The sequence below is a fragment of the Limanda limanda genome, chromosome 2 (assembly GCF_963576545.1).
Source record: "Limanda limanda chromosome 2, fLimLim1.1, whole genome shotgun sequence".
Classification (NCBI taxonomy): Eukaryota; Metazoa; Chordata; class Actinopteri; order Pleuronectiformes; family Pleuronectidae; genus Limanda; species Limanda limanda.
The window spans coordinates 21,038,831-21,062,198 of NC_083637.1; the positions used below are offsets into that span (position 1 = coordinate 21,038,831).

At 42.3% G+C, this 23,368-nt stretch overlaps 2 protein-coding genes across 4 annotated transcripts in view; both read left to right on the top strand.

Moving 5' to 3' along the window:
- The window catches only part of LOC133017086 (phospholipid-transporting ATPase ABCA1-like), a 37,122-nt gene extending 17,138 nt beyond the window's left edge, over positions 1-19,984 (top strand). For 2 of the 3 annotated variants that reach the window (XM_061083557.1, XM_061083556.1), the window contains exons 9-49: positions 3,456-3,705; positions 3,810-3,949; positions 4,046-4,162; positions 5,288-5,482; positions 6,965-7,173; positions 7,253-7,429; positions 7,520-7,742; positions 7,941-8,162; positions 8,283-8,487; positions 8,608-8,721; positions 8,843-9,017; positions 9,141-9,272; positions 9,362-9,519; positions 9,606-9,743; positions 9,867-10,093; positions 10,183-10,255; positions 10,375-10,577; positions 10,695-10,746; positions 10,886-10,990; positions 11,157-11,305; positions 11,429-11,553; positions 11,760-11,858; positions 12,008-12,197; positions 12,329-12,423; positions 12,524-12,556; positions 12,666-12,771; positions 12,924-12,998; positions 13,502-13,671; positions 13,790-13,967; positions 14,106-14,221; positions 14,307-14,451; positions 14,595-14,718; positions 14,835-14,964; positions 15,095-15,278; positions 15,428-15,534; positions 15,850-15,991; positions 16,103-16,237; positions 16,360-16,463; positions 16,630-16,722; positions 16,994-17,237; positions 17,333-19,984. In XM_061083557.1, coding sequence (XP_060939540.1) covers positions 3,456-3,705; positions 3,810-3,949; positions 4,046-4,162; positions 5,288-5,482; positions 6,965-7,173; positions 7,253-7,429; positions 7,520-7,742; positions 7,941-8,162; positions 8,283-8,487; positions 8,608-8,721; positions 8,843-9,017; positions 9,141-9,272; positions 9,362-9,519; positions 9,606-9,743; positions 9,867-10,093; positions 10,183-10,255; positions 10,375-10,577; positions 10,695-10,746; positions 10,886-10,990; positions 11,157-11,305; positions 11,429-11,553; positions 11,760-11,858; positions 12,008-12,197; positions 12,329-12,423; positions 12,524-12,556; positions 12,666-12,771; positions 12,924-12,998; positions 13,502-13,671; positions 13,790-13,967; positions 14,106-14,221; positions 14,307-14,451; positions 14,595-14,718; positions 14,835-14,964; positions 15,095-15,278; positions 15,428-15,534; positions 15,850-15,991; positions 16,103-16,237; positions 16,360-16,463; positions 16,630-16,722; positions 16,994-17,237; positions 17,333-17,476 — 6,003 coding nt within the window. In that variant the 3' untranslated portion in view covers positions 17,477-19,984. Of the gene's footprint in view, positions 1-3,455; positions 3,706-3,809; positions 3,950-4,045; positions 4,163-5,287; positions 5,483-6,964; positions 7,174-7,252; positions 7,430-7,519; positions 7,743-7,940; positions 8,163-8,282; positions 8,488-8,607; positions 8,722-8,842; positions 9,018-9,140; positions 9,273-9,361; positions 9,520-9,605; positions 9,744-9,866; positions 10,094-10,182; positions 10,256-10,374; positions 10,578-10,694; positions 10,747-10,885; positions 10,991-11,156; positions 11,306-11,428; positions 11,554-11,759; positions 11,859-12,007; positions 12,198-12,328; positions 12,424-12,523; positions 12,557-12,665; positions 12,772-12,923; positions 12,999-13,501; positions 13,672-13,789; positions 13,968-14,105; positions 14,222-14,306; positions 14,452-14,594; positions 14,719-14,834; positions 14,965-15,094; positions 15,279-15,427; positions 15,535-15,849; positions 15,992-16,102; positions 16,238-16,359; positions 16,464-16,629; positions 16,723-16,993; positions 17,238-17,332 lie in introns of those variants that run through there. The other variant, XM_061083558.1, reaches the window with a different exon arrangement.
- A 185-nt stretch (positions 19,985-20,169) lies between these two features.
- On the top strand, positions 20,170-23,033 carry spink4 (serine peptidase inhibitor, Kazal type 4). The gene is made up of 4 exons (XM_061083584.1): positions 20,170-20,351; positions 20,803-20,834; positions 21,735-21,847; positions 22,864-23,033. The coding sequence occupies exons 1-4, from the start codon at positions 20,300-20,302 to the stop codon at positions 22,907-22,909; spliced, it is 243 nt and encodes an 80-aa protein (XP_060939567.1). The 5' UTR covers positions 20,170-20,299; the 3' UTR covers positions 22,910-23,033.
- The last annotated feature ends 335 nt before the right edge of the window (positions 23,034-23,368 follow it).

A 23,368-nucleotide genomic window follows, 5' to 3' on the forward strand; every position in this document is an offset into this window, starting at 1 on the left:
GTTGAGCTCAAGAGACTGGCAGTGCGCAGGGTTGAACTCTAAAATGTCTAAACTCCCACTCGTTCCGAAGCTGTAAACAAGGTCTTTAGGATGGATGGTGCATGAGGAAAAAGAGGTCATTCATTTTTCCTTTGACAAAACTAATAAATACATATCATTTTATTTCAATTTATTTTAATTTGAACCGTCATGGATTTCATTAGTGATATTTATCTTCTTTGTTTTGCTTGCTGTTAGTATCTCGAGCGATTGCTCAGCAAAGCATAAGGGAGTTAGTAAATGAACTCAAGCAACCTTTTCTCTCCCAAAGCCTGATCAGTGTCGTCATGTATAATATCTGGATGGAGGATTGAACCAAGAGTCTTAAACCATTATTTATTGACATTTGTAAAAAAATATAATTATATGTATCTGTTCTCCCACTTCAGTCGGAATAGTCAGATGTATCTTTTCAGAGGGAGCAGGAGTGAACTCTTGTAACCTCAAGACAACCTACTTCAGTTGACAAAATATTCAGCCTGATTTGGACTTCATAATAATTAATTTATGACTGGCCCCTGAGCTGCTCTGGTCTAAATAGTTGTGTCCTGGAGTGGAAATTTGAACTATAGTAACCTCGAACTTGAAACCTCCGCAACAAGGTTACTTTAGGACAATCCTCTTATGCTGCCTGCCTGCCTGCCTGTCTGCCTGTGTGTTTGTGTGTGTGTGTGTGTGTGTTACTCACCTAGTCACCCAAGTTAACAAGTTTATCTTCTCTCTAGGGAGATGACACTTTATTCCCAGTCACACAAAAGTGTTTTCAGCAGGGGCAAATGAATATTCAGTCAGCACGTCGGCCGACTCACACGTGTGTATCCCAGCTGGTAGAGTCGTGCCTGTTTGCCCCCCGGGGGTGTGCGAGGGTTCGACACTTATCAAAAGAAGGAGGTTATGGTTTCTGTCTTGTCAATTTTGTGTTCTCGCAGCTTCTGTAGCTCCTGGCAATGAAGAAACGAGGGTACAAATTACAAGCAGATATGTGACAGCCGCCGGTGCATAACCGCAAACCGCCAGACACCAAAGAAAGTCGGCGACACAAAGACCCAGATATGCACCTAGTCGAACACAACACACTCACAAACGGATGCAGTTATTTGCGTGTGAACAAACAAGGAAGCATGTGACCGTTTTATGCCGCTGAGAGCTCAGCTGCAGCCACTGCATACAGAACGATCTCAGAGAGTTCGTGTGTGTGGTGTGTGGTGTGTATGTGTGAGGGATCCGAGACGCAGCAGTTCTCTTAATCTGCTCTCAGACACGCACCGTCTCACTTTCTCTTGTAGGAAAACAGGGTTGAATAGCCTGTTGACGGGCAGAATACAAATTATGGAGAAGTCAACCAAGGAAACAGTTTCATGTCTTGTTAGGATCTTCTGTGTGTCGGTGCCTCATCCCATGTGAGTCTGTTCTCAGTAACAAGCCAGTCGAGGAGCCTGCAGGGGTGCCTATTAGGAGAATGACCGATAATAACCTTTCTTTGTTCTCGCATCTTCCACTCCTGCCTTCTGCTCTTGTTTCCACCTCCTGCTCCACTGCAACAAAACACATTTTCTCATTCTTTCTTTCTTACTTATCCTTTCTGTCTTTCTTTCTTTCTTTCCTTCTTTCTTTCTTTCTTTCAGTCCATGCACTACCCTCTGGCTCATTCTTAGGAAACAAAAGCACTCAACTTCTTCTCCCTTGTTTCGTTTTAATTGTAGAAAAACACAAACCCCCTCCTTCCATTCCTCCTCCATCACGAGTCAGTGTCAGAGTTGCATGTGTGGTTTGGTTGACCAGTTTGTAGACAGAAACTGTGGGAACTTGCGCTGACTTGTCTTTTGACCTGAAGTAACCTCCCCTTTAATCAGAATGAACTCCCTGTTCTTTTAGCCAGATGTAACGCTTCGTATGACTCTCGTTCATTAATGACAATTGAATACAGCAGAGTTTTATGTTTAAGTTTTTAAAAACACTACGCAGTTCTTCCACACACTTTTAGGTCTCCAATTGGGCTGAATCTACAGTTAAGAGGGATATCTGTTAGCTTTTTGAAGTGCCTAAACACTGCAAAAGGATTACCGCTCCTATGACTGTGTAACTAATCTCATTTAATGTAATCAAGAACAACAGTATTTGAATAGAAGCATATTGGCTTTTGCCTTTTCAGCAACACAGTAGCAACTGCAGTGGTACAAGTTTGTTGCACAATGTAGCTGTAAATCCCAGTAAAACATGTACTAACATACTTTAGGAATGATTTTACATTCTTTTAAAATTAGTAACAGTGTAATATCATCTTATCTGGCAGAAATGCAACATATTTGCACATTCACACATGCAGAGAGGGAGAAGGAAAGGATCCGGAACAACGGTCCGATCTATCTTAGTCAGTTGAGCACAGCTGAGTGCAGAGGGTCGTTATCGCACAGTGCAACACATGAATACTTCCAAATCTGTAATACCACTCATTGTGTACATGGCAACCTTCAATAGCTGTCTGTCTTGTGACAGATGATAGTCTTTCAAATATAGATGCGGACATATTCATTTCATTTACACTGTGGCTTACTGTATAAGAGGCATGTCAGAGCCCTGAAGAAAGGAACAGGTCTGAACACAGATGAGGGGGCAGGAGAGACAGATCACGCCAGTTTCGCATAAGAATCATTCAGAACATGGAGTACTTTCACCCAAGGGGATCTGATTTCTGGGGTACTTAAGTGCATACAAAAATGTAGAATATAGCGTATGAACCCTAAAAGAAGTAGATAGCCAGCAGTAATAGATACACAGTGAAAATAGTCCTGGTCATGGATTAAAGGAATATCAGTTAAAACTGATTCCTGTATTGAATAATGATCTTGAAATGTGGGTTGTGGGGGTGTGGTGATACAACAGACAAAAAAGGTTGGAAACCAACAACAAACAGTACATTCAGCAGACTCCGCACAGATAGTCCTTGTTCTGCAGCTGTGAGCTGATCTCATTTAGAACTTCACAGACATGGATCTCAGACATTATTCCCAGACTAAAATAATTTTTATGGTGCAGGCCGCAGGCGGTGTTTTTTGTGGTCTTGTCCTTCTCTCCGTCTGTTCCAAATGTGTGAACCCGATATCTTAGTAACTCCTCGAGGGTCCTCTGCACAAACTTGGACTCCAGGATGTGCTGATTCGATCTTTGAGTTCAAAAAGTACCACTTTTGAAAGAACATGCAAAGCAGGGGACGTTTATTTGTATGGCACATTTCATCAGCGAGGCAATTCAAAGAGCTGTCCATAACAGAATGCAGAATAGATATTGTATTTTCAGCATAAAGCCAGACATAAAAGACCTCCACCCACATGCTTCAGAATTAGTATCACTGATCTGACAATCAGACCAACACTCACATTTATGTTTGTGTATTTCTGTGTGTGTCCGTCCCTCAGCTCGCCGGTATGAAGAGTTGGAAGGACATGCGAAATGAGATCGTGTATCTGACGGAAAATGCCACAGGCTCTCCAAACCAGATGTACCAGGCTGTGTCACGTATCGTCTGCGGACACCCCGAGGGAGGTGGCCTCAAAATTAAGTCTCTCAACTGGTACGAGGACAACAACTACAAGGCCCTGTTCGGAAACCATGGCAGCGGCAACGACAGCGACAACGAGCCTCAGACTTCTTACGACAACTCTTCCAGTAAGTGTTCACTGCTATCTAATCTGAAGCACCTTTAATTTCAACCCTGATTTTTATTTTTCACGGTGTCCTTGACTCAAATTGTCTTGTATGTATTCTTCCAGCACCTTATTGTAACAGCATGATGCGGAACCTGGAGTCCAGCCCCATTTCCAGGATGATCTGGAGAGCCCTCAAGCCCTTGCTCATGGGAAAGATCCTGTACACCCCCGATACACCAGCAACACAGAGGATCATCCATGAGGTACACAAGGCTCTTATGATCTCTAAGACCCTTTCAGAATTATCATTTAAGATCCATCAAATGATTGAAGATGTATTTTTTTTGTGTGTGCTACAGGTTAATAAGACTTTCCAGGAGCTTGGCGTGCTGAGGGATCTTGGAGGGATGTGGGAAGAGATCAGACCCAAAGTTTGGAGCTTCATGGAGAATAGCGAAGAAATGGACTTAGTCAGGGTGAGTGGGAGGCGCTGACATTGTTCTCGTACACACATAAGAGCGGCTCTTCCTGTTTACATTAGCGGTTCAAAGAGAATAATCTGTGCACATGACTTCAGTGAAATTATGTCTCTGATGTGACTTGCCAGGGAGGAGGGACCTTTCAAGTTCTGAGGCGTCTGTGGACGCCGCCACCCAGAATATTTTAACAAGGCATCAACTTTAACAAGATATCCTGCCCCTGATAGTCGCAAATATGATAAACTTATACAAAGACAGATAATCTGGCTAAAAAGGACAAAGACTAGCATAAAACTTGATTAATTCAACACTGGATAGATGGATGGCAGTTTGGCATTAAATCATATCAATATTCAATCAATAGTTCAGTGTCTTGCCCATAGGATTATTTGATTGTCCTTGAGGTTTTTGAATGTAAAGATTTAGTTTCTTCTGCAGGATCAGAAACTGACGAGTTCAAACATCTCCATCTGATGTGACGCAGTTTGTTTCTACATTGTCTTCACTTTTCCTATGCATATTGCATAAGCACCACCTCCACCCAGTGGTGAAATTTGATATTGACACTCAGACGCTTTGAAAGCAATTTAAAGCACAAAGCTGGTCCCCGACACAAGAAAATATGCTTCTATTACTGTCTCTCTTGCTGCCACTAATCTTGGTCAGTAAATGTGAGACGTTCACATCACACATGTCTGCATCTGCACTTGAGGTCACTGGTGCAGAATTCTAAATTTATTTTTGCAACTGTGACATTGTGACCTGGAGGGACAGGTTTAGATGAGGTTTAGGTTTTAATAACATCAGAGTGTTAATAATATTCTATATATTGTACGATATTTTATAGATGAAGTAGGTTTCTCTGTCTAGGAAAGAAAACATTGGTGACATTAACAGAGGCAATTATTTAGAGAAAACCCTTGATTAGTAAAAGAGGTCACAATACACAAGGTCACAAGCCAAACAAAAATGCCTGAAGTCAAAATGTGATGCTCCAGTTTTTCATTTTCCCTAACCCCTACAGCACAGTGTCAGGAAGAAATAAAATCTGTGTTTTGTGTTTACCTTCAGATCTAAATATAAGAATATAATAACCAATATAAATCATTCACCCTTTTACAGACCCTGCTGCAGAATAACGCCAGCGCTGCATTCTTCAACGCCCAGCTCAGTGATACTGAGTGGCGCGTGTCAGATGTGATCGATTTCCTGTCCAAGTCCTCAGAGGACCGGAGACCTGCAGGATCCGCTTTCACCTGGAGAGAGGTCTATAACGAGACCGACCAGGCCATACAGACCATCTCACGCTTCATGGAGGTTAGTTTCATAGAGAACCATGAAATATATAACTAAGACAACGCACGCAAAGTAAACAAGAAAGACAAGTGTGTGCAGTGATGGAAATTATTTCTTGAGCGAAAATGTTCAGTGTATAAATTGCCAAGACAGTTCTGAGGTCAAAGAAAATTTGTTTTAGAGCGAGTTATGATGTTTTCGCATAACTTGTGGCAGACGTGTGTAATTATATCACGATGTAGCCGTCCTCAATTTCATGGACGGGGGCAATAAGTGTGCATTTAATACGGGTCTCAAGTTGTTTCTGTCAACTAGCTTTTACCCAATATCTTCCATAGAGCAGATATAGGTTAAATACCAATTGTCCATTTAGGTCAGAGCATTACACAGTCCCCCAGCATCTTTCGTTGTTTCTTAATGCACTTCACACTTGCATTGAGATCTCGGCAAAGCTATTAAAAACCTTGAAATCCAATGTTCTTTTCCTTTCCCCATCCCTCGTCAAACTAAATCACTGCTATGCCAAGTGTGCCACTTCTGCCTGTCTCTGTATATGGGTCAGTGTGCCAAAGTTGAGTCTAAGACGTAAACAACCTGCCCCTAGACTCCTGCCAAATGTCAATCAATGTTCATGCCCCAGGGAATGGCCAATTATTACTTTTGGATTTATCTGTGTCAGGGGGATTTCTTCATTGAGAGTGTTGAAATACACATCATGGTTTGCTGCTAACTGTGATATAAACGCCTGATGATGTGCCTCTGATAATGTTAGTTATGGGATTACCTGATTAAGAAATGGTTTTATCCATCACATAGACTCATGATCTTTCTAAATATAACCAATGATTATAATGTTGTTTCCTTGACCCTAGACTCCTACCAGTCTCCTCTGTCTACTGTGGATAATGTGGTGTGCCAGTCATTTACAGATAGAGAATTTTTAACCCTGACTTGAGGTCAATCATGTATCTTTGTCAGTCATAAAAATGTATTTTACAATGTTAACATGTAGCAACAACCCACTGACTAAGATCATATAATGTGTGTAAACCGGCTTTTCTCCCACCAAAATATATGTCAAGGCCTCTGGACCATAAAACACTGTCACGCGTTATTACGTTGTTTTTCTTTATGCTCTCTGAACTCGTTGGCTTCTCACACTCTCAGTATGCAGGGATGATGTATACGTCAGATAAATATGTGAGAGGGTAATATAGAAGGAGGTCTCAGGATGTCAACTTAACAACTGTGGTATGACTACTTAGTGTCTGCACAAGGCACATGATTATGAGTAATAGGGTTTAAAGATCACAGTCGTCCAAGAAAAACATTTGTGAGAAAAGCATGTGCCTGTTTGAGGAGGGAGTCGACTAAATTGTTTTGGAGCTGTCAGACAAAATTAGCAGGTGCATACTGATGGCTCTGGAAACCGGTGCTGTTTAAAGTCGAGTATGTCATAGTTTTCAGTAATGTATGGCCTAAATCTGCTCTTCTCATTCTCAGTGTGTGAACCTGGACAAGCTGGAGCCTGTAGCTAATGAGGAGCGACTGGTCAACAAGTCCATGGGTCTCTTGAGCAACCAGAAATTCTGGGCAGGAATCGTGTTTCCTGATATCGCCCGTACCAACAGCACCGACCTGCCTTCCAATGTCAACTACAAGATCCGCATGGACATCGATAATGTGGAGAGGACAAACAAAATTAAAGACGGGTAAGAGGCCGTGTCCTACTGTTTCATAAATCTTTGTATGATTTGATTTAGATGTATTCATTTCCATCTTGTATTGCAGGTATTGGGATCCTGGTCCCAGAGCCGACCCCTTCGAGGATCTGCGGTACATCTGGGGTGGATTTTCCTACCTGCAGGACGTCGTTGAGCATGGAATCATCAGAGCCATCACTGGCTCAAAGGAGAGGACAGGCGTCTACATTCAGCAGATGCCTTACCCCTGTTATGTCGATGACGTGTAAGTGAACTTTTTGAGAAGAAAAACTTTAAATGTTTCTCTGTAGAGGCTCTTGAAAGGTTGTTTGACTGTTATTTCCTGTGCCCATAGTTTCCTTCGGGTGATGAGTCGATCGATGCCTCTCTTCATGACCTTGGCCTGGATGTACTCCGTGGCCATCATCATCAAGGGTGTTGTGTACGAGAAGGAGGCACGGCTCAAGGAGACCATGAGGATCATGGGACTGAATAACGGCACTCTCTGGCTCAGCTGGTTCATCAGCAGTTTAATCCCACTGCTGATCAGCGCCGTCCTGTTGGTCGTGTTATTAAAGGTTAGTGTTGGACTTACACATCTGCATGCAGGGGTGTCTTTACACAGGAATAGAACAAAAAAAATAGAAAAAAGTCATTGCTTTTTCTGACAATTGAATTGTTTGGAAATTACATCAACTTGTCGAAAACAAGTGATATCAAACTGCTGCAACCAGGGACCAGTTTAAACATTGTTTTCTCTCTTTTTCTCTTCTCAGATGGGCAACCTGCTGCCGTACAGTGATCCAGGTGTGGTGTTCCTGTTCCTGGGATCGTTCGGCGTGGTAACCATCATGCAGTGTTTCCTCATCAGCACCCTGTTCTCTCGTGCCAACCTGGCAGCGGCCTGCGGGGGCATCATCTACTTCACTCTCTACCTGCCCTATGTGCTGTGTGTTGCCTGGCAAGACTACGTCGGCTTTGGAGCCAAACTTCTTGTGGTGTGTGGAAGAAATCATTTAAATTATATAGCACTCAATACAACACTCTTAAAACAAAATTACAAAGTGCTTCACACATAAAACCCAGACTGAACTGTGGTTGCTCTCGTCTTCTCGCAGAGTTTGCTGTCTCCTGTCGCTTTTGGGTTCGGATGTGAATACTTCGCCCTGTTTGAGGAGCAAGGCGTCGGTATCCAGTGGTCCAATCTGCTGGCCAGCCCTCTGGAGGACGACAGCTACAATCTAACCACCTCCATCTGCCTCATGCTGTTTGATGCCTTTCTGTACGGAGTAATGACCTGGTACATCGAAGCTGTGTTTCCTGGTGAGCCATGGACAGATTTTGTTATTTAAATCAATGATATACAGTTAAATATTGATGAGTTCTTGTAGATTGTTTCAGTGAACTCTGTTTAAAACACTAAAATAATTATGTCTGTTCCAGGTCAGTATGGTATCCCCAGAGCTTGGTACTTCCCTTTCACTAGGACGTACTGGTGCGGGGAGAAAGAGAACAGAAACCTCTCCGCCCCTCCGTCAAAGAAGGGCAACACTGAAGGTACAAATGATTTTCAGTATCATTTTTCAGACTTAGAAGAAAGTTGAGATATCAAATAATTTGTGTAACAACAAGTTATAGCATTGCTAAAATGCTGTTCTTGTCCTTTTTTTACCCACAGCTGTGTGTATTGAGGAGGAGCCCAGCCACATCGAACCGGGTGTTTACATTGAAAATTTGGTGAAGGTCTACAGCCATGGGAACAAGCTGGCCGTAGACGAGCTGTCACTGAGGTTCTACGAAGGACAGATCACCTCCTTCCTCGGACACAACGGAGCTGGCAAGACCACAACTATGTAAGTTAAAACACATTTTATCATACAGTATAAGTGCAATGCTCCCACGAGAATTCTTATGGGAATTTGAAATCTACTCAGTTGAGAAGATTTCCTCATATGCCCTTGCCTTCTTTGTGATAGGTCAATCCTGACAGGGTTGTTCCCGCCCACCTCCGGTACGGCCTACATCCTTGGCAAGGACATCCGCACTGAGCTCAGCACCATCCGACAGAATCTGGGCGTCTGTCCACAGCACAACGTACTGTTCAGCATGTATGTATCCCATATCAAGAGATTCGTAGCACGCATGGTCCCTCCTGTGTTGTGGTAGATGTGTGATTTGTTGACTTGCTGTGACCCAGGCTGACGGTTGAGGAACACATCTCGGTTGAGGAACACATCTGGTTCTACGGCCGTCTGAAGGGGCTGCCGGAGGAGAAGGTGAAGGCGGAGATGGAGCAGATCGTGAACGATGTCGGGCTGCCGCACAAACGACAGTCTCGCACCAGCACCTTGTCCGGTCAGTTTGAATCTTGACAATGTTGAAATTAAATTAAATTGATGAGATGTCATTCTTAACATAGTTTTTTCCTGTTGTCTTTGTAGGTGGGATGCAGAGGAAGCTGTCAGTGGCCCTGGCTTTTGTTGGAGGCTCAAAGGTTGTGATTCTGGATGAACCGACTGCTGGGGTTGATCCTTATGCACGTAGGGGCATCTGGGACTTGCTGCTTAAATACAGACCCGGTAAATGAAACTATTCTCACTCTTTTCCATACTTTTGTAGTTTTATAACTCTTTAAGCCAAATCCTCCTCAGAAGCAGCATATTCCATCCAATGAACCTCAATGTGTGTTTTCCCGATGTTAGGCCGCACCATCATCCTGTCCACTCATCACATGGATGAGGCCGACATCCTGGGCGACCGCATCGCCATCATCTCCCATGGCAAGCTGTGCTGCGTAGGCTCCTCCCTTTTCCTGAAGACTCAGCTGGGTACAGGCTACTACCTGACCCTGGTCAAGAGAGACTACGACACGGCACTTCAGTCCTGCAGGAATTCTGCCAGCACCGTCTGCTACAAGAAAACAGAGAAGGTAAGCATCCATTTATTATAAAAAATTAAATCTGATGTATATTTTTGCCTGATGTTCTAACCTGTGAAACCTCTTTGTCCTTGGTTCAGGAGGACAACGTATCAGAGAGCAGTTCTGATGCTGGTTTGGGCAGCGAACCGGAGAGCGAAACCACCACCATTGGTAAGAACTGACACTAAATTCGCTGCCTCAGAGTTGGATAGTTTTTCTCATTCAAGATTAACTTTGCAACAAAAACAGTTTTTTATTTCCTCTCACTAATCTCTCGATCTTTCCTACAGATGTATCCCTCATCTCAAACCTGATATTCAAGCACGTCTCGGAGGCTCGTCTGGTGGAAGATCTCGGCCATGAACTCACATATGTCTTGCCCTACCAGTCCGCTAAAGACGGAGCCTTTGTGGAGCTCTTCCATGAGCTTGACGACCGACTGACCGACCTGGGAATATCCAGCTATGGAATATCTGACACCACCCTGGAAGAGGTGACTTGCCTCTTTGTCTTTTGTATTACATTTCATTTAGTGGTTTTAAGCATCTGCAGTTTGTAAAACATCTGCTTTGAGTTTATCCATTGTTTAAACTCATGTTTTCCTACTCAGATTTTCCTGAAAGTTGCTGAGGACAGTGGAGTGGACGCTGTGGAGCTTTCAGGTGAGATTAATGACATTTTCCACTTACAATAGTTAGATTTCCACTATTTATGCACCTATCACTTGTATTTCTTTACATTTTTTTTAAAGACATATTTTAGGAGAATGAAATTAATGTGTTTACTCTCCTGTGGCTGCAGATGGAGTCGTACCAACAAGGACTCGTCGCCATCATGCCTTCGGAGACCACCAGAGCTGCCTGAAGCCCTTCACCGAGGACGACTTTGAATTCAACGACTCTGAAGGTGACCCAGTTAGAACTGCACGACCCAGTATGCAGTGCAATGATAGCAACACTTTTGTCGCTATCTTTTTTAAATGCTTAGTGCCACTGAAATTGTAACTGCAGTTATATTATTAGCAATGTGACACGATTAGTGTGCTCATGTGTGTTGCGGTGTCTGTTTCCAGAGTCCCGTGAGACCGACTGGCTCAGTGGAACAGATGGTAAAGGTTCGTACCAAGTGAAAGGCTGGAGTCTGAAGAGACAGCAGTTTGTTGCACTGCTCTGGAAACGATTCCTCTATGCTAAACGCTCCAGAAAAGGATTCTTTGCTCAGGTATGCTGATGCTTTTTTCTTACTAACATTTAATCACGCACACAGTAAACCACATGAGGACTCTGTCTGTTCAATGTATTGTTGTAATATGTAATAAATGTAATAAATTGTGTTATTTTTCAGATTGTTCTGCCAGCGGTGTTTGTGTGTATCGCTCTGGTGTTCAGCCTGATCGTTCCTCCCTTTGGAAAGTACCCCAGTCTGGCTCTAGATCCCAGCATGTACGGAGAACAGTTTAACTTCATCAGGTGAGATATTACATTTGATCACGTTTTCCTCCTCCCACTCACCCATTTAAATATCATATCATCAAAATAAAATGGCCAACCAGTTTTCTGTCAAACCACATTTTCCCCCTCAATCAAATCTTCCATGATTGCACTTTTTGAAATGATATTAGATTGATTAGTATCATCTGTGTGTGTTATTTAAATGTTTCTGTGTGTGTTTATAGTAATGACATGCCTGAGAATGCCCACATCAACAAACTACTGGGAGCTCTGATGGGAAAACCTGGATTTGGAACACGCTGCATGAAAGGGGAACCCATACTGTGAGTTTATTTCTTTTTATCTTACTGTGAAATAGAAAAAATTTAAATATATAGATACTATTGTAGATCTAAACATAATATAAGTACTGAATGAACAGAGAAATTTGGATTTGGTGAGTATTATTAACTTATCTCTCTCCGTGCTCCAGGAATAACTCGTGCACTGCATTAGAGGATGAGTGGTCGATCCCACAAGTCGCTCAAGGTTTGATGGACATGTTTGAAAACGGCAACTGGACCATGGAGAATCCGTCTCCGCTCTGCGAGTGCAGCTGCGACGGCCGCAAAAGAATGCTGCCCGAGTGTCCGGCTGGTGCTGGTGGACTTCCACCACCACATGTAAGTGACACCAAACATTAAGAAAGTCAAAAATATAATGGTTATTAAATAATCAAAATAGAGAAGTAATAAAACACACACTGAAAAACAAACAAATGTTAATCTATGTTTTGACCTTCTTGTGTTTCCAGATGAAGATCAGTGACAAAGACACACTTCAGAATTTGACTGGCAGGAACATCTCAGACTATCTGGTCAAAACCTACGCTCAGATTATTGGAAAGAGGTAACACTCATCTCTGATATGTGTGTGGGACAAACCTAAATATTTGCTTATTCCCACAAAAGGAATTGTTGATGTTTAATATCTTCTTCTTTTTTTCCAGCCTGAAGAACAAGATTGGCGTCAACGAGTTCAGGTACATTATCCGAGATGATTTGTCTCGATATATCAATAATATTGAACTTGAGTAGCCGCTGTGCTGTCTGGGTTCCTCACTGATGTTAAAACGACCCTGCTCTCCACAGATATGGAGGATTCTCGCTGGGTGCTCCCGGTTCTCAGCTTCTGTCCGACAGCGACGATCTCGACGAAGCAATCGCTCATCTTAGGAGACGCTTCCGCCTGGAGAGGGTAAGAGACATGATAAGACATTTTTATTTCAACATGTTTATGTTTTTACACATTTTTGATGTAATAGACTGGTGTTATTGTAGGTTTGATCTAAAGAGCCCTCTCTCCCTCTCTCCCTCTCTCCTTCTCTCTCTTCCTCACCCGTCCCTCAGGGAGCGGCAGCTGATCGTTTCTTTCACAGTCTCTCCAGTTTTGTCCAAGGATTGGACAGCAAGAATAATGTGAAGGTTAGCACAGACATGCACATTACACACACACTCAAAGAGATTATACAACAGCACTTGGCCCTGTTTGCTACCGATGAGCTTCCCAGCCCAAATTCTTCAACAAGACTCTGTTAGACACAATGTGCACACTGATTCTAGTCGTATTGTGTAATTTGATTGCATAACAATTGATTTTCACGTTGTTGAAGATTAAACACTAGCACAGCTGCGGCACCACATTCCCACACAACACTTCCACATAAAGTTTCTTCTTTTTTTTCTCAGAAGTTGTCCTTTCATCCTGAATTTGGACACATAAAAATAATGCCTTAGTCACAGCCTAAGCACATGCACAATATGCCTGTGAATATGGAAAAAGGTCATAGGATTTAATGAAAAAAATGCATAGAAATCTTCCACTTCTCACTTATGGCACTCAGCTTATTACAAAGCTAGTAAAGTACTTCAAGACGTCTTTTTTAGTTACTGGGACTGAAATGTCAATTCGCTTCTTTTTTCTCCAGATCTGGTTTAACAACAAGGGCTGGCACAGCATCGGCTCCTTCCTCAACGTGATGAACAACGGCATCCTGCGAGCAAGTCTGCCAGCCGGCAAAGACCCCGCAAAGTTTGGCATCACCGCCCACAATCACCCACTCAACCTCACCAAGGAGCAGCTCTCACAGGTCGCAATGTGAGTATCAGGATTTTGAGCTGCATTTTAATTTGTACCTATTATTTTCTGGAGAAATATCATCTTATTCTCATTTCCTTCTTTCGCTTTCTTCTCTCTCTCTCTCTCTGTCTCTCAGAATGACAACATCAGTGGACGTGTTGGTGTCCATCTGCGTGATCTTTGCCATGTCCTTCGTCCCGGCCAGTTTTGTGGTTTTCCTCATTCAGGAGAGAGTGAACAAGGCAAAACACTTGCAGTTCATCAGTGGAGTGCAGCCTCTCCTCTACTGGCTGGCCAACTTTGTCTGGGATATGGTAAGGAAACAAATTCAATTGTTTCCACTGGTTCCTTTCCACACTGTCAGACCAATTAAAAGAGAAAAGTCTTAAATAAATTGGAACCTGCTGCTCTTTTCTAAGCCCTGAAGCCTGTTTTTTCCTCCTCTCTTGCAGTGCAACTACATCGTCCCAGCTACACTGGTTATCATTATCTTTATGTGTTTCCAACAAGACGCCTACGTCTCCTCCACTAATCTGCCAGTGCTGGCTCTGCTGCTGCTGCTCTACGGGTTAGTTTGACTCAAATTCACTCTCTTCATTTGATAAGTTTCCTTGTGCTTCTCATCTAACAATGATCTGTGTGTTTCCTCTCAGGTGGTCGATCACCCCTCTGATGTACCCAGCCTCATTTTTCTTTAAGATCCCCAGCACGGCCTACGTGGTTCTCACCAGCGTCAACATACTGATAGGAATCAATGGCAGTGTCTCCACATTTGTGCTGGAGCTGTTCGGCAGCAATGTAAGTAGCGTCGCCATGGAGCAGACAAGTTATTGACTGATGATTGAAAAAAATGTCCAAAAGAAGAGATTTTTGTTAGAGAAATGATTCTAACAATGTCGATTAAATATTAACTGTAAATATTGACGTCACGACTGTTTCAGGAGGTCGGTGGCATCAACGACATCTTGAAGAACGTGTTCCTCATCTTCCCACACTTCTGTCTGGGCAGAGGACTGATTGACATGGTGAAGAATCAGGCAATGTCTGATGCTTTGGAGAGATTTGGTAAGTACAGCACACTTCTGTTATCAACGGCCATGTCTGCTTGAGGATTTTTGTTTTACTCTTTCTGGTTTTGACAAAATGTTTCTAAAACTATGGAATTGTCTGTACCTTTTTAGGTGAAAACCGGTTCCGTTCACCTCTGGCTTGGGACATGGTGGGAAAGAATCTGTTTGCGATGGCCCTAGAGGGCCTCATCTTCTTCATCATCACCGTCCTCATTCAGTATCGCTTCTGCATTAAGGCCAGGTGAGTGAAACTCGCCTTCTATGGGTGTTTAGGCAGGTTTAAAATGTTAGATTAAAATCTCTTTAAATCTAAAACCTCCAGTAAATCTGTTTCTATAATGCAACTCTTTTTCCCCTCTGTGCTTGTCCAGGTCGTCCACCAGTCACCTGAAGCCTATTGGAGAAGAAGATGAAGACGTGGCCAGAGAGCGACAGAGGATCATGGGTGGAGGAGGACAGACCGACATCCTGGAGCTCAGGCAGCTTACCAAGATTTACAAGCGGAAACAGAAGCCAGCAGTGGACCGGCTGTGTGTCGGCATCCCCCCTGGAGAGGTATGAAACAGACGGATTGTATAAAAACCTGTTGTACCTTTTTAACACAATGGAAAGCTTTAATATGGGTTTTAAATGAATTTGTAAGACTGAATTCGAACATGATGGTCACTTTTCTTGAGGTAAAACCTTTGCATCCTTTCCTGCAGTGCTTCGGTTTACTGGGGGTGAATGGAGCAGGAAAAACCAGCACCTTTAAAATGCTGACAGGAGACTCTCTAGTGACCGGTGGAGAGGCGTTCCTGGCTGGCAAAAGGTAAGAACACCTCATACAACAGAATAACCAACACATCCAATCATCTGCTATAGACTATTACAGGATGCATTCAATATTCTCCTATGCAGCTTCTTTAGTATGTAAGGTTTTTTCAGCATTAACGTTATTATAAATAGTTGTTGAATCAATGCTGAACAAAACAACTCCATCCAATCCCTGTGGAGAAAACGACTTGAATAAGATTGTGTAAATGAGCAGATTTTCAAGAAAAAAACAACAAGACTCTACCTCTCAACATACCTTTTCTTTCTATAACACTTAATAATCCTCCTCTTTGTGTTTATCTCATTCCAGTGTAACCAAAGAGATCGATGAAGTGCATCAGAACATGGGCTACTGTCCCCAGTTTGATGCTATCAACGACCTGCTGACTGGCAGAGAGCATCTGGAGTTTTACGCCATCCTGAGAGGAGTGCCTGAGAAGGAAGTCTGTGAGGTCAGCAACAAACACACATACATACATAATCATACATTATATGACTTACACAGTCAGTCAAAATATGTATGTATAAATGTTTGAAACTGACAAATTCATCCCATCCACTAGGTGGCAGAGTGGGGCATCCGGAAGCTGGGCCTGGTGAAATATGTGGACAAGTCAGCAGGCAGCTACAGTGGAGGAAACATGAGGAAACTATCGACTGCCATTGCTCTCATAGGAGGACCGCCTGTCGTGTTTCTGGTGAGTGGAGAAATAAATAGAAACTATTGTACACAAAGCCCGGCTGCAGGTTCCTGTGAGACGCTGTGTGTCGTTCGCTGTGTTGTAGCAGCAGCTGAGAATCTGTTGTTTCCTTGACACAGGATGAACCAACCACAGGCATGGACCCGAAGGCGCGTCGGGCCTTGTGGAACGCCATCCTGAGCATCATCAAGGAGGGACGATCTGTAGTCCTCACCTCTCACAGGTTAGACCAGGGATCTGAACTACAACCGTTAAATCCACATACAAATGTGTATTTCGATACACCATGCAGTATTTTCTTAATACTGCATCCAAGATATTATTCCTTGATTATTCCCCCTGTTAATTTATATATGATAATCCTAATCTTGGTGTGTTCTTGTTTACAGCATGGAGGAGTGTGAGGCCCTTTGCACCAGGATGGCCATCATGGTCAACGGCAGGTTCCGCTGTCTGGGCAGCGTACAGCACCTCAAGAACAGGTAGGAACCCTCACCACAGCCGTATCAAATAGACTTGCAATACAAATACATCTAAAAAAATGTGGGTCCTTCTCTGACCCATAATGCATCATTCCACTACGTTTCATGGTAATCCATCCAGTCGGTTTCACGCAATCCTGCTCACTAACAGACGAGCAAACTAAGAAGATGAAAACACAATTCTAGGCAGAGGAAATTGCATATCATGAGAAACTGGAGAAAGAGTCTTCTTCTTCTTTTAATTCTTCATCCTTCTTTTCTTTTCCATCAGATTTGGTGATGGCTACACCATCATCCTGCGGGTGGCCGGGCCGGACCCAGACCTTCGGCCGGTGATGGGGTTCATAGAGCACGAGCTCCCAGGCAGCACGTTGAAGGAGAAGCACCGCAACATGCTGCAGTACCAGCTGCCCTCGTCCCTCACCTCCCTCGCCCGCATCTTCTCCCTGCTCTCCCAGAACAAGGAGGCGCTCAGCATAGAGGACTACTCAGTCTCTCAGACCACTCTAGACCAAGTAAGCACACACGCCCAAAGTATTGACTATAACTTGGTTTCATCTTTGATTCGAACAGAGACTCATTTCCTTTTCGTCTCCTTACTTTTCTACAGGTGTTTGTAAATTTCGCCAAGGACCAAAGTGACGAGGACCATTTGAAAGACATCCACCTGAGCAAGAGGGACGCTGTGGTAGTGGACTTTTCCCAGCTGAACTCCTTTCTCAAAAACAGCACAACTCGGGAGAGCTGCGTCTGATTGGACATCAAACCGTCAGTGGGTTGTTGCTCAGCTTCAACCTCCCTCCCCCCCAGTCCCAGAAGATATGGACCACTAAACTGAGGGGGGAGATGAACAGCTTTCATTTTTGATTTCTATTTTGTAGTCTTTTTTTAATTGTCATCATTTCTCAGTGGACCTGCATTTCAGCGCACAGCCTTTTGAAAAGGCAGAGACCTGCAGGTATCGCGACAGACACTGAAACTATGAAAACTCAATGCAAATCAATGCAAGACGTATATAAATATATTTAAGATGAGGAGATATTCCTGTGGGGGCTGGAGACTGGTGCTTCTCCTTCACTAGGTGGATGGAGAGAAAGAAAAAAAAAAAAAGAACACTTGAAGCAGCAGCACATTTATTATGCTGCGTCAGACTGGAAAGCCTGTACCCCTGCAACTCACTCAATGGACAATGCGTCGGGGACGACAGGACCAGACATCTCTATATTTTTTAAATCCTGTTTCTAGAATAGTTAGCAGTAGTCAGTGGGACTGTGTGTGTGAAATCAGGGCAGCATAAGACAAACTGAAACAGGTTTGGATCATTCACTGCCAACTGCTTAAAGACAGACTGACTGACTACTTTTTTTATTCAGGGTCAAAACTCTCACAATCTCAAGTTTTATAATGCGAGTGATGGTAAAAGAAAAATACAATCCAGTTTATTTCAGTCAAAAACAAACTATCATGCAAGATGATTTTTACAAATTTTAACTCTAATATCAAAATCGACACCCAAGTTGTCTTTTTTTGGGTCATTTTGTTCTTGGTGTCCTTGACATTGTCCAGCACAGTGCCTATACTGTACCATGGTGGGGAGAGGAATCCGAGCACTCCGTTGAAACAACAATGTTTGTAAGGCTGCCGAGGAATGTAGAAGACAGATAGCAACATGCATCAAAAGCACACGAAGGCGATTTGTTTTTTGTGGAGTTGACGAATGAAACTTGACGGTTTTTGTTTTTTTCAAATTGTGTCCGTTATTGTCAAAAAGAAAACAAAAAAAATCTTGTGTTTGCTCTGTGTCCGTATGAGACGTGCAGTCTGTTACGCTGGCTTGTTGTTTTACTCGCTCTCTGCCCTCTTTAAAACGGATCCGCAGACCGATGAGAAGGGACACAAGAAAGATGAAGTTAACGTAGGGACTGGATCGATGAAAGTTCGTTGGAAATATATATTGCATGCTTTCCTCCGGGCCGCACACCTTGACTGTCAGCACTTTAGTGTGTGTGTGCAGAAAAGCATGCCGTCAGATCAATGTGTAAAGGACTGCAGAGGACTGTTTCAGTGTTGTGGGATTATATACACGTGGAGCTTCAACCCAAATTCTGTTGTATAAAGAAACGTTCCTGCAAATGATCCTGTAGCCTCGCCCCCCCAAAGCATGGAGGAGATGGTCTTACAGCTTCTGTGCTCGAACGGTATCTAAAGGTTGAATCTGTTACAGTAACATGTGCGATGGGGGATTTTTAGACCTGAGCTAACGCCAATGTGGATATTGTGTACATTAGCAGTCGTTTGATGTCAAATCAACAAAAAAAAAGTGTTACCAGTGGAGTGAACAAAACGTATGTGTGCCAAACGGAGCTGAATATGTATCTGTGATCAACCAGCATAATCTCGAGGAGGCAGCCGTGTTTTGAAGTTTTCTTTTATTTCAGGTCTTTTCCATCGGCTTGACTGACAGAAATCCTCCTCGTTTCATTTCCAGCAACTCAAACTAAATGTAATGATACACGTGCTCTCTCTCTCTCTCATTCAGTCTGCATCAGAGCCGTCTATCTTCAAGTGGTGTTGCCAAATTCTGATCTCTATCCGATCTCTTCGATAAGCAGAAACTAAGGAGCATTTCTCGTATCCAGAGCAAGTGAATAAGTCTGACTTCACATAAACAGGGACCACCTCAGTTAGAGTTGTGCTTGCGATGCTTTACAGTCCAAAAAAACCCAAAATCCAGGGTATGGTGTGATGACAGATTATCATTACGGGTGCTCTGTGTCGTATCAAAATCTTGGATGGGTGTTTCCTTTATCTCTGGGGTGTAATAACTATTGTTAGGTTTAACCCTGCAACCAATCCTGACAGTTTGCGCCTCAACAGACCAAACCCCTCTGTCAGATGTGGGTACTCTGTCGTTTGTCCGTAAGCTGCAAACATGCAAAGGTTAGGGATTTTGGAAATCAGACATTAGAAAAAACAGATTCTCTGCACTGGAAAACATATGACAGCCACACCACTGTATTAAAGGATTTGTTCAAAACTTGAAGAATATGAAAAGTTTCATGTGATCGAGGGGAAACGAGTGAATGGCAGACAGTGGTGAGATAAGAAGAGGAAAACTGAACAGTGCTACGGTGGTGATTTTTCTCTTGTGCTCAATATTATCATTTGTTTACATTTTTAAGTATTAAGCGACAGTTTGAGTCTGTTACTCATTGTGCATAGTTACTCTTTAATAAATAAATAAAAATTCATACATTTTGAACGATGACTCCTCTTATGATTATTTTATCTTTCACCTTTTGTACCCTGACTGAGATACAAAACACTACCATGGGCCTTTCAAATGTAAATTTGTAGCTACTGACTGAACAAAAGATATGTTTACCGTATGTTTGGGGGTGTGGGTGTTAATGTGTGCTGATGACTGTGAGTTTCTAGATTGTGCATGTGATTGTGTGACTAGTTTCACCTGCTGCGTTCCCACAAGAGTGTGCGCACACAAACACAGTTTTATTGCCAGTGAGAACACTGACACATTCAAAGGTTCCTTTCACTCCTGAGTTATTCATCCACTAACATGACTGGAAGAGCTGTTTTCCTGGGACTCCTGCTTGTTTGTTTGGCTGCAGGTAACAAAAACTACATTTGAGGTTCTTTTTTGCCTTCTAGTTTGAAAGGTTATAGATTAAAATGTAAGTCTATAGACAAACTTTGAGTTCGCTCTGTTCAGAGACCATAGAGTTAAACCTCACTGCGTCTATAAAAAGTATTAACGCTGGGTACAGTTCTAGTTTTTTGTACAGTATGCACTCATATAGTCTATTTGTTTCTATATTTGTTGTGTTTTAACATAAATGGATCAGAAATATCAATATTAGGTACCACAATAAAATATATCCAAGGTAGCATATGATGTTGACATGATACAACATCTTTTTCAACAACAATTACTTTTCATTCATGTCTACACATATGTTGTCAATGATATTTGTCAGTTATTTATATACTGATCTGGACTCTATCATGGTTCATTATTTCTAGATTTATATATGAATAGAAATCATGTGCCTTTTTTCACAGATGCAGAGAAGACGTCAGGACTCATGAGAAAGGTGACGAGAATATTTATGTATATGTGTGTGTGTGTGTGTGTAATCATTTTTGTTACTGTTTTATGACCTTTACCATTGTAAACACTGACCTTGTCAGAACCCATGGACCTGGTTAACTTTATTGGTAAGATTAAGTTCAGGGTTAGGCATGAATTGGTCATGGTTAAGGTTAAAGGGACAGTTAGAAAAATGTAAATTCACGAATTATCCACTCACCACTTTGCTGTTGTAGGGGTGGGTGAAGTGTTTTTGTTTAAAAAGTGCTTCTGGAGTTTAAGGGGTAAACAGTGTTTCAGCCAAATCCAATACAATTCAAATAACTGGTGACCAATTCGTAGAAAAAATGGGGGAAAAACAGAAAATGCCTCCAAAATCCTGCTGTGGTGTGATCCCAGTGTCAATAAGCCTGACATCCATTTAGTCTAAATGTCTGCTGTTATCCTCCTCCTCCGGATCCAAGTGGATAAGAGAAGACATTAAGCTAAAATCATGGTGTAAATGAAGCTGTTCTGAGTGGAACTTTCATTTTAAGGTTAGGTTTAAGTTAGGGATTAGGTTTTACATTGGACTGTCCACAACGAATGGAAGTCAATGCAATGTCTTATCCAGGATAGCTGTGTAAATGTGTGTGTGTGTGTGTGTGTGTGTGTGTGTTTGTGTGTGTGTGTGTGTGTGTGTGTGTGTGTGTGTGTGTGTGTGTGTGTGTGTGTGTGTGTGTGTGTGTGTGTCCAAGACAAATATACCAAAAAATATCTTTATTGCTTATGTAGTGTTGGGAGAATTTCAGCCTTTAAAAACCTAAACCTCATAACTGACAGATATATGCAAATGTATTATTGCTGATATTCAGTTGTTGTTATTGTTGTTGTTGTCACGTCCTAATGGTTTATTTTCTGGCAGCCTTCGTGTCCTGGAATGGAGGAGATCATGGCGTGCCCTCGGGACTTCGCTCCTGTGTGTGGCAGCGACGGAAACACTTATGCCAACGAGTGTACCCTATGTGTCCAGAGACAGTGAGTACAACCCACAGCTGCTCCTCTCTCATGACATTTCCACAACACCAATCTTCTCTTTATGGAAGGGGAAAAGATCTTCCAGTCGCCATCTGGTGGTGAATTTATTTATACTTAACCATGACCACAACACATCGCTGGAAGATTTCAAATGTAGCCTGTTTTTCATGATTCTGTTCATGGGGGATGAGCTAAAGGTCACTAATGTTTATTCAGAAACAACAGTCACAACTCTGGTGACCGAATAATATTCACAGGTGCCTGTTTTTTAATAAAGCAATCGATTTTAGAAGATCTTTATGGATTTTGTGTTTTCAGATCTTTTTCTCAAATATCTTTTTCAAATCAAAAAATGTCTCAGTCTTTGTCTCATTATTTCAGTTTTAACCTAGTACCAGTGTCCTTTTACCAAAGAGTCTCCAGGAGTCAATGCTACCAGCCCTGTGAAAGTACTGTTGGTTCACAGCTGTGCTTTATGCTAAGGGCTAACATGAACATGGCACAATGACAAAACATCAGTGGGTTAGTTTAGCACAGTATCATGCTAATAGTTTAGCTTTGACATTACTGTCTGATTTGAAATCATCTCTCAAAACTCACTTTGACCAACTTAACATAATTGACTTGAGCTCATCAACTATATATGTGATGTTATATATCCTTTTATTTTACCATTGTTTTATGTCACTTATAGTCTTTGATGTTTTGTTGTCTTGTTATTCCTTGGTACAGCTTTGGGAAGCACTTTGTACTGTGAAAGGTATTAAATCAATAAAGTTATGATTAATGATTAGCCCTCAACACAAAGTTCAACTGAGTCTAAGGTCATTAGTATTGCAGGTATTTATTCAAAAACCACAACATCAAACCCATAGGGATACATCATCTGGGAACCATGAATGTCTGTACAGTTTGGGCCAGTCAGTTAAGTAGATGTTGAGATTTCATTCAGGACTAAAGTGAACGCATACAACCAAATGAATCCCAGTGAAGTCATGTTACGATTCTCTTTGCAGAACAACCGGGATGGAAATTTTGATCGTCAAGGAGGAGAGCTGCTGATCTGCACCGGAGGAGGCGTCACCAGGGACTCATCAGGATCTGATCATGTGTCCACTGTGGATCTTTGACCTACCTGGATAGGTCATGATATTTGTCATGAGCAATTAAATATGATTAAGCAGTCTCTTCTTGTGATGTCTTTATTTGTTCTACATCAATAACTCACTCACTTTAGCATTCATTTTGAAGTCTGGGTTACGTATAGGAGTAAAACAGGTTTGTGACGGACTTGCGATCTGTCCAGGCTGGGATTAGCTCCGGTTCCCCTCTTAACAGAAAAGTTGTGAAGATAATGGATTAATTGACATATTGAGTAAAACAGATGCTAGAATTCAAATGAATTAATAATGAATAAACTGTGTGTGTGTGTGTGTGTGTGTGTGTGTGTGTGTGTGTGTGTGTGTGTTAAAATGTTAGCATTAAACTCTCTTTTCTTTGAGAAGGTTTTAAATCTAAAAC

Bases quoted from the DNA above. Each gene is read 5' to 3' on its own strand.
- spink4 (XM_061083584.1), top strand. From the start codon at position 20,300: ATGACTGGAAGAGCTGTTTTCCTGGGACTCCTGCTTGTTTGTTTGGCT. The intron at 20,835-21,734 runs GTGACGAGAATA...ATTTTCTGGCAG, and splicing joins CGTCAGGACTCATGAGAAAG to CCTTCGTGTCCTGGAATGGA. The intron at 21,848-22,863 runs GTGAGTACAACC...TTCTCTTTGCAG, and splicing joins ACCCTATGTGTCCAGAGACA to AACAACCGGGATGGAAATTT.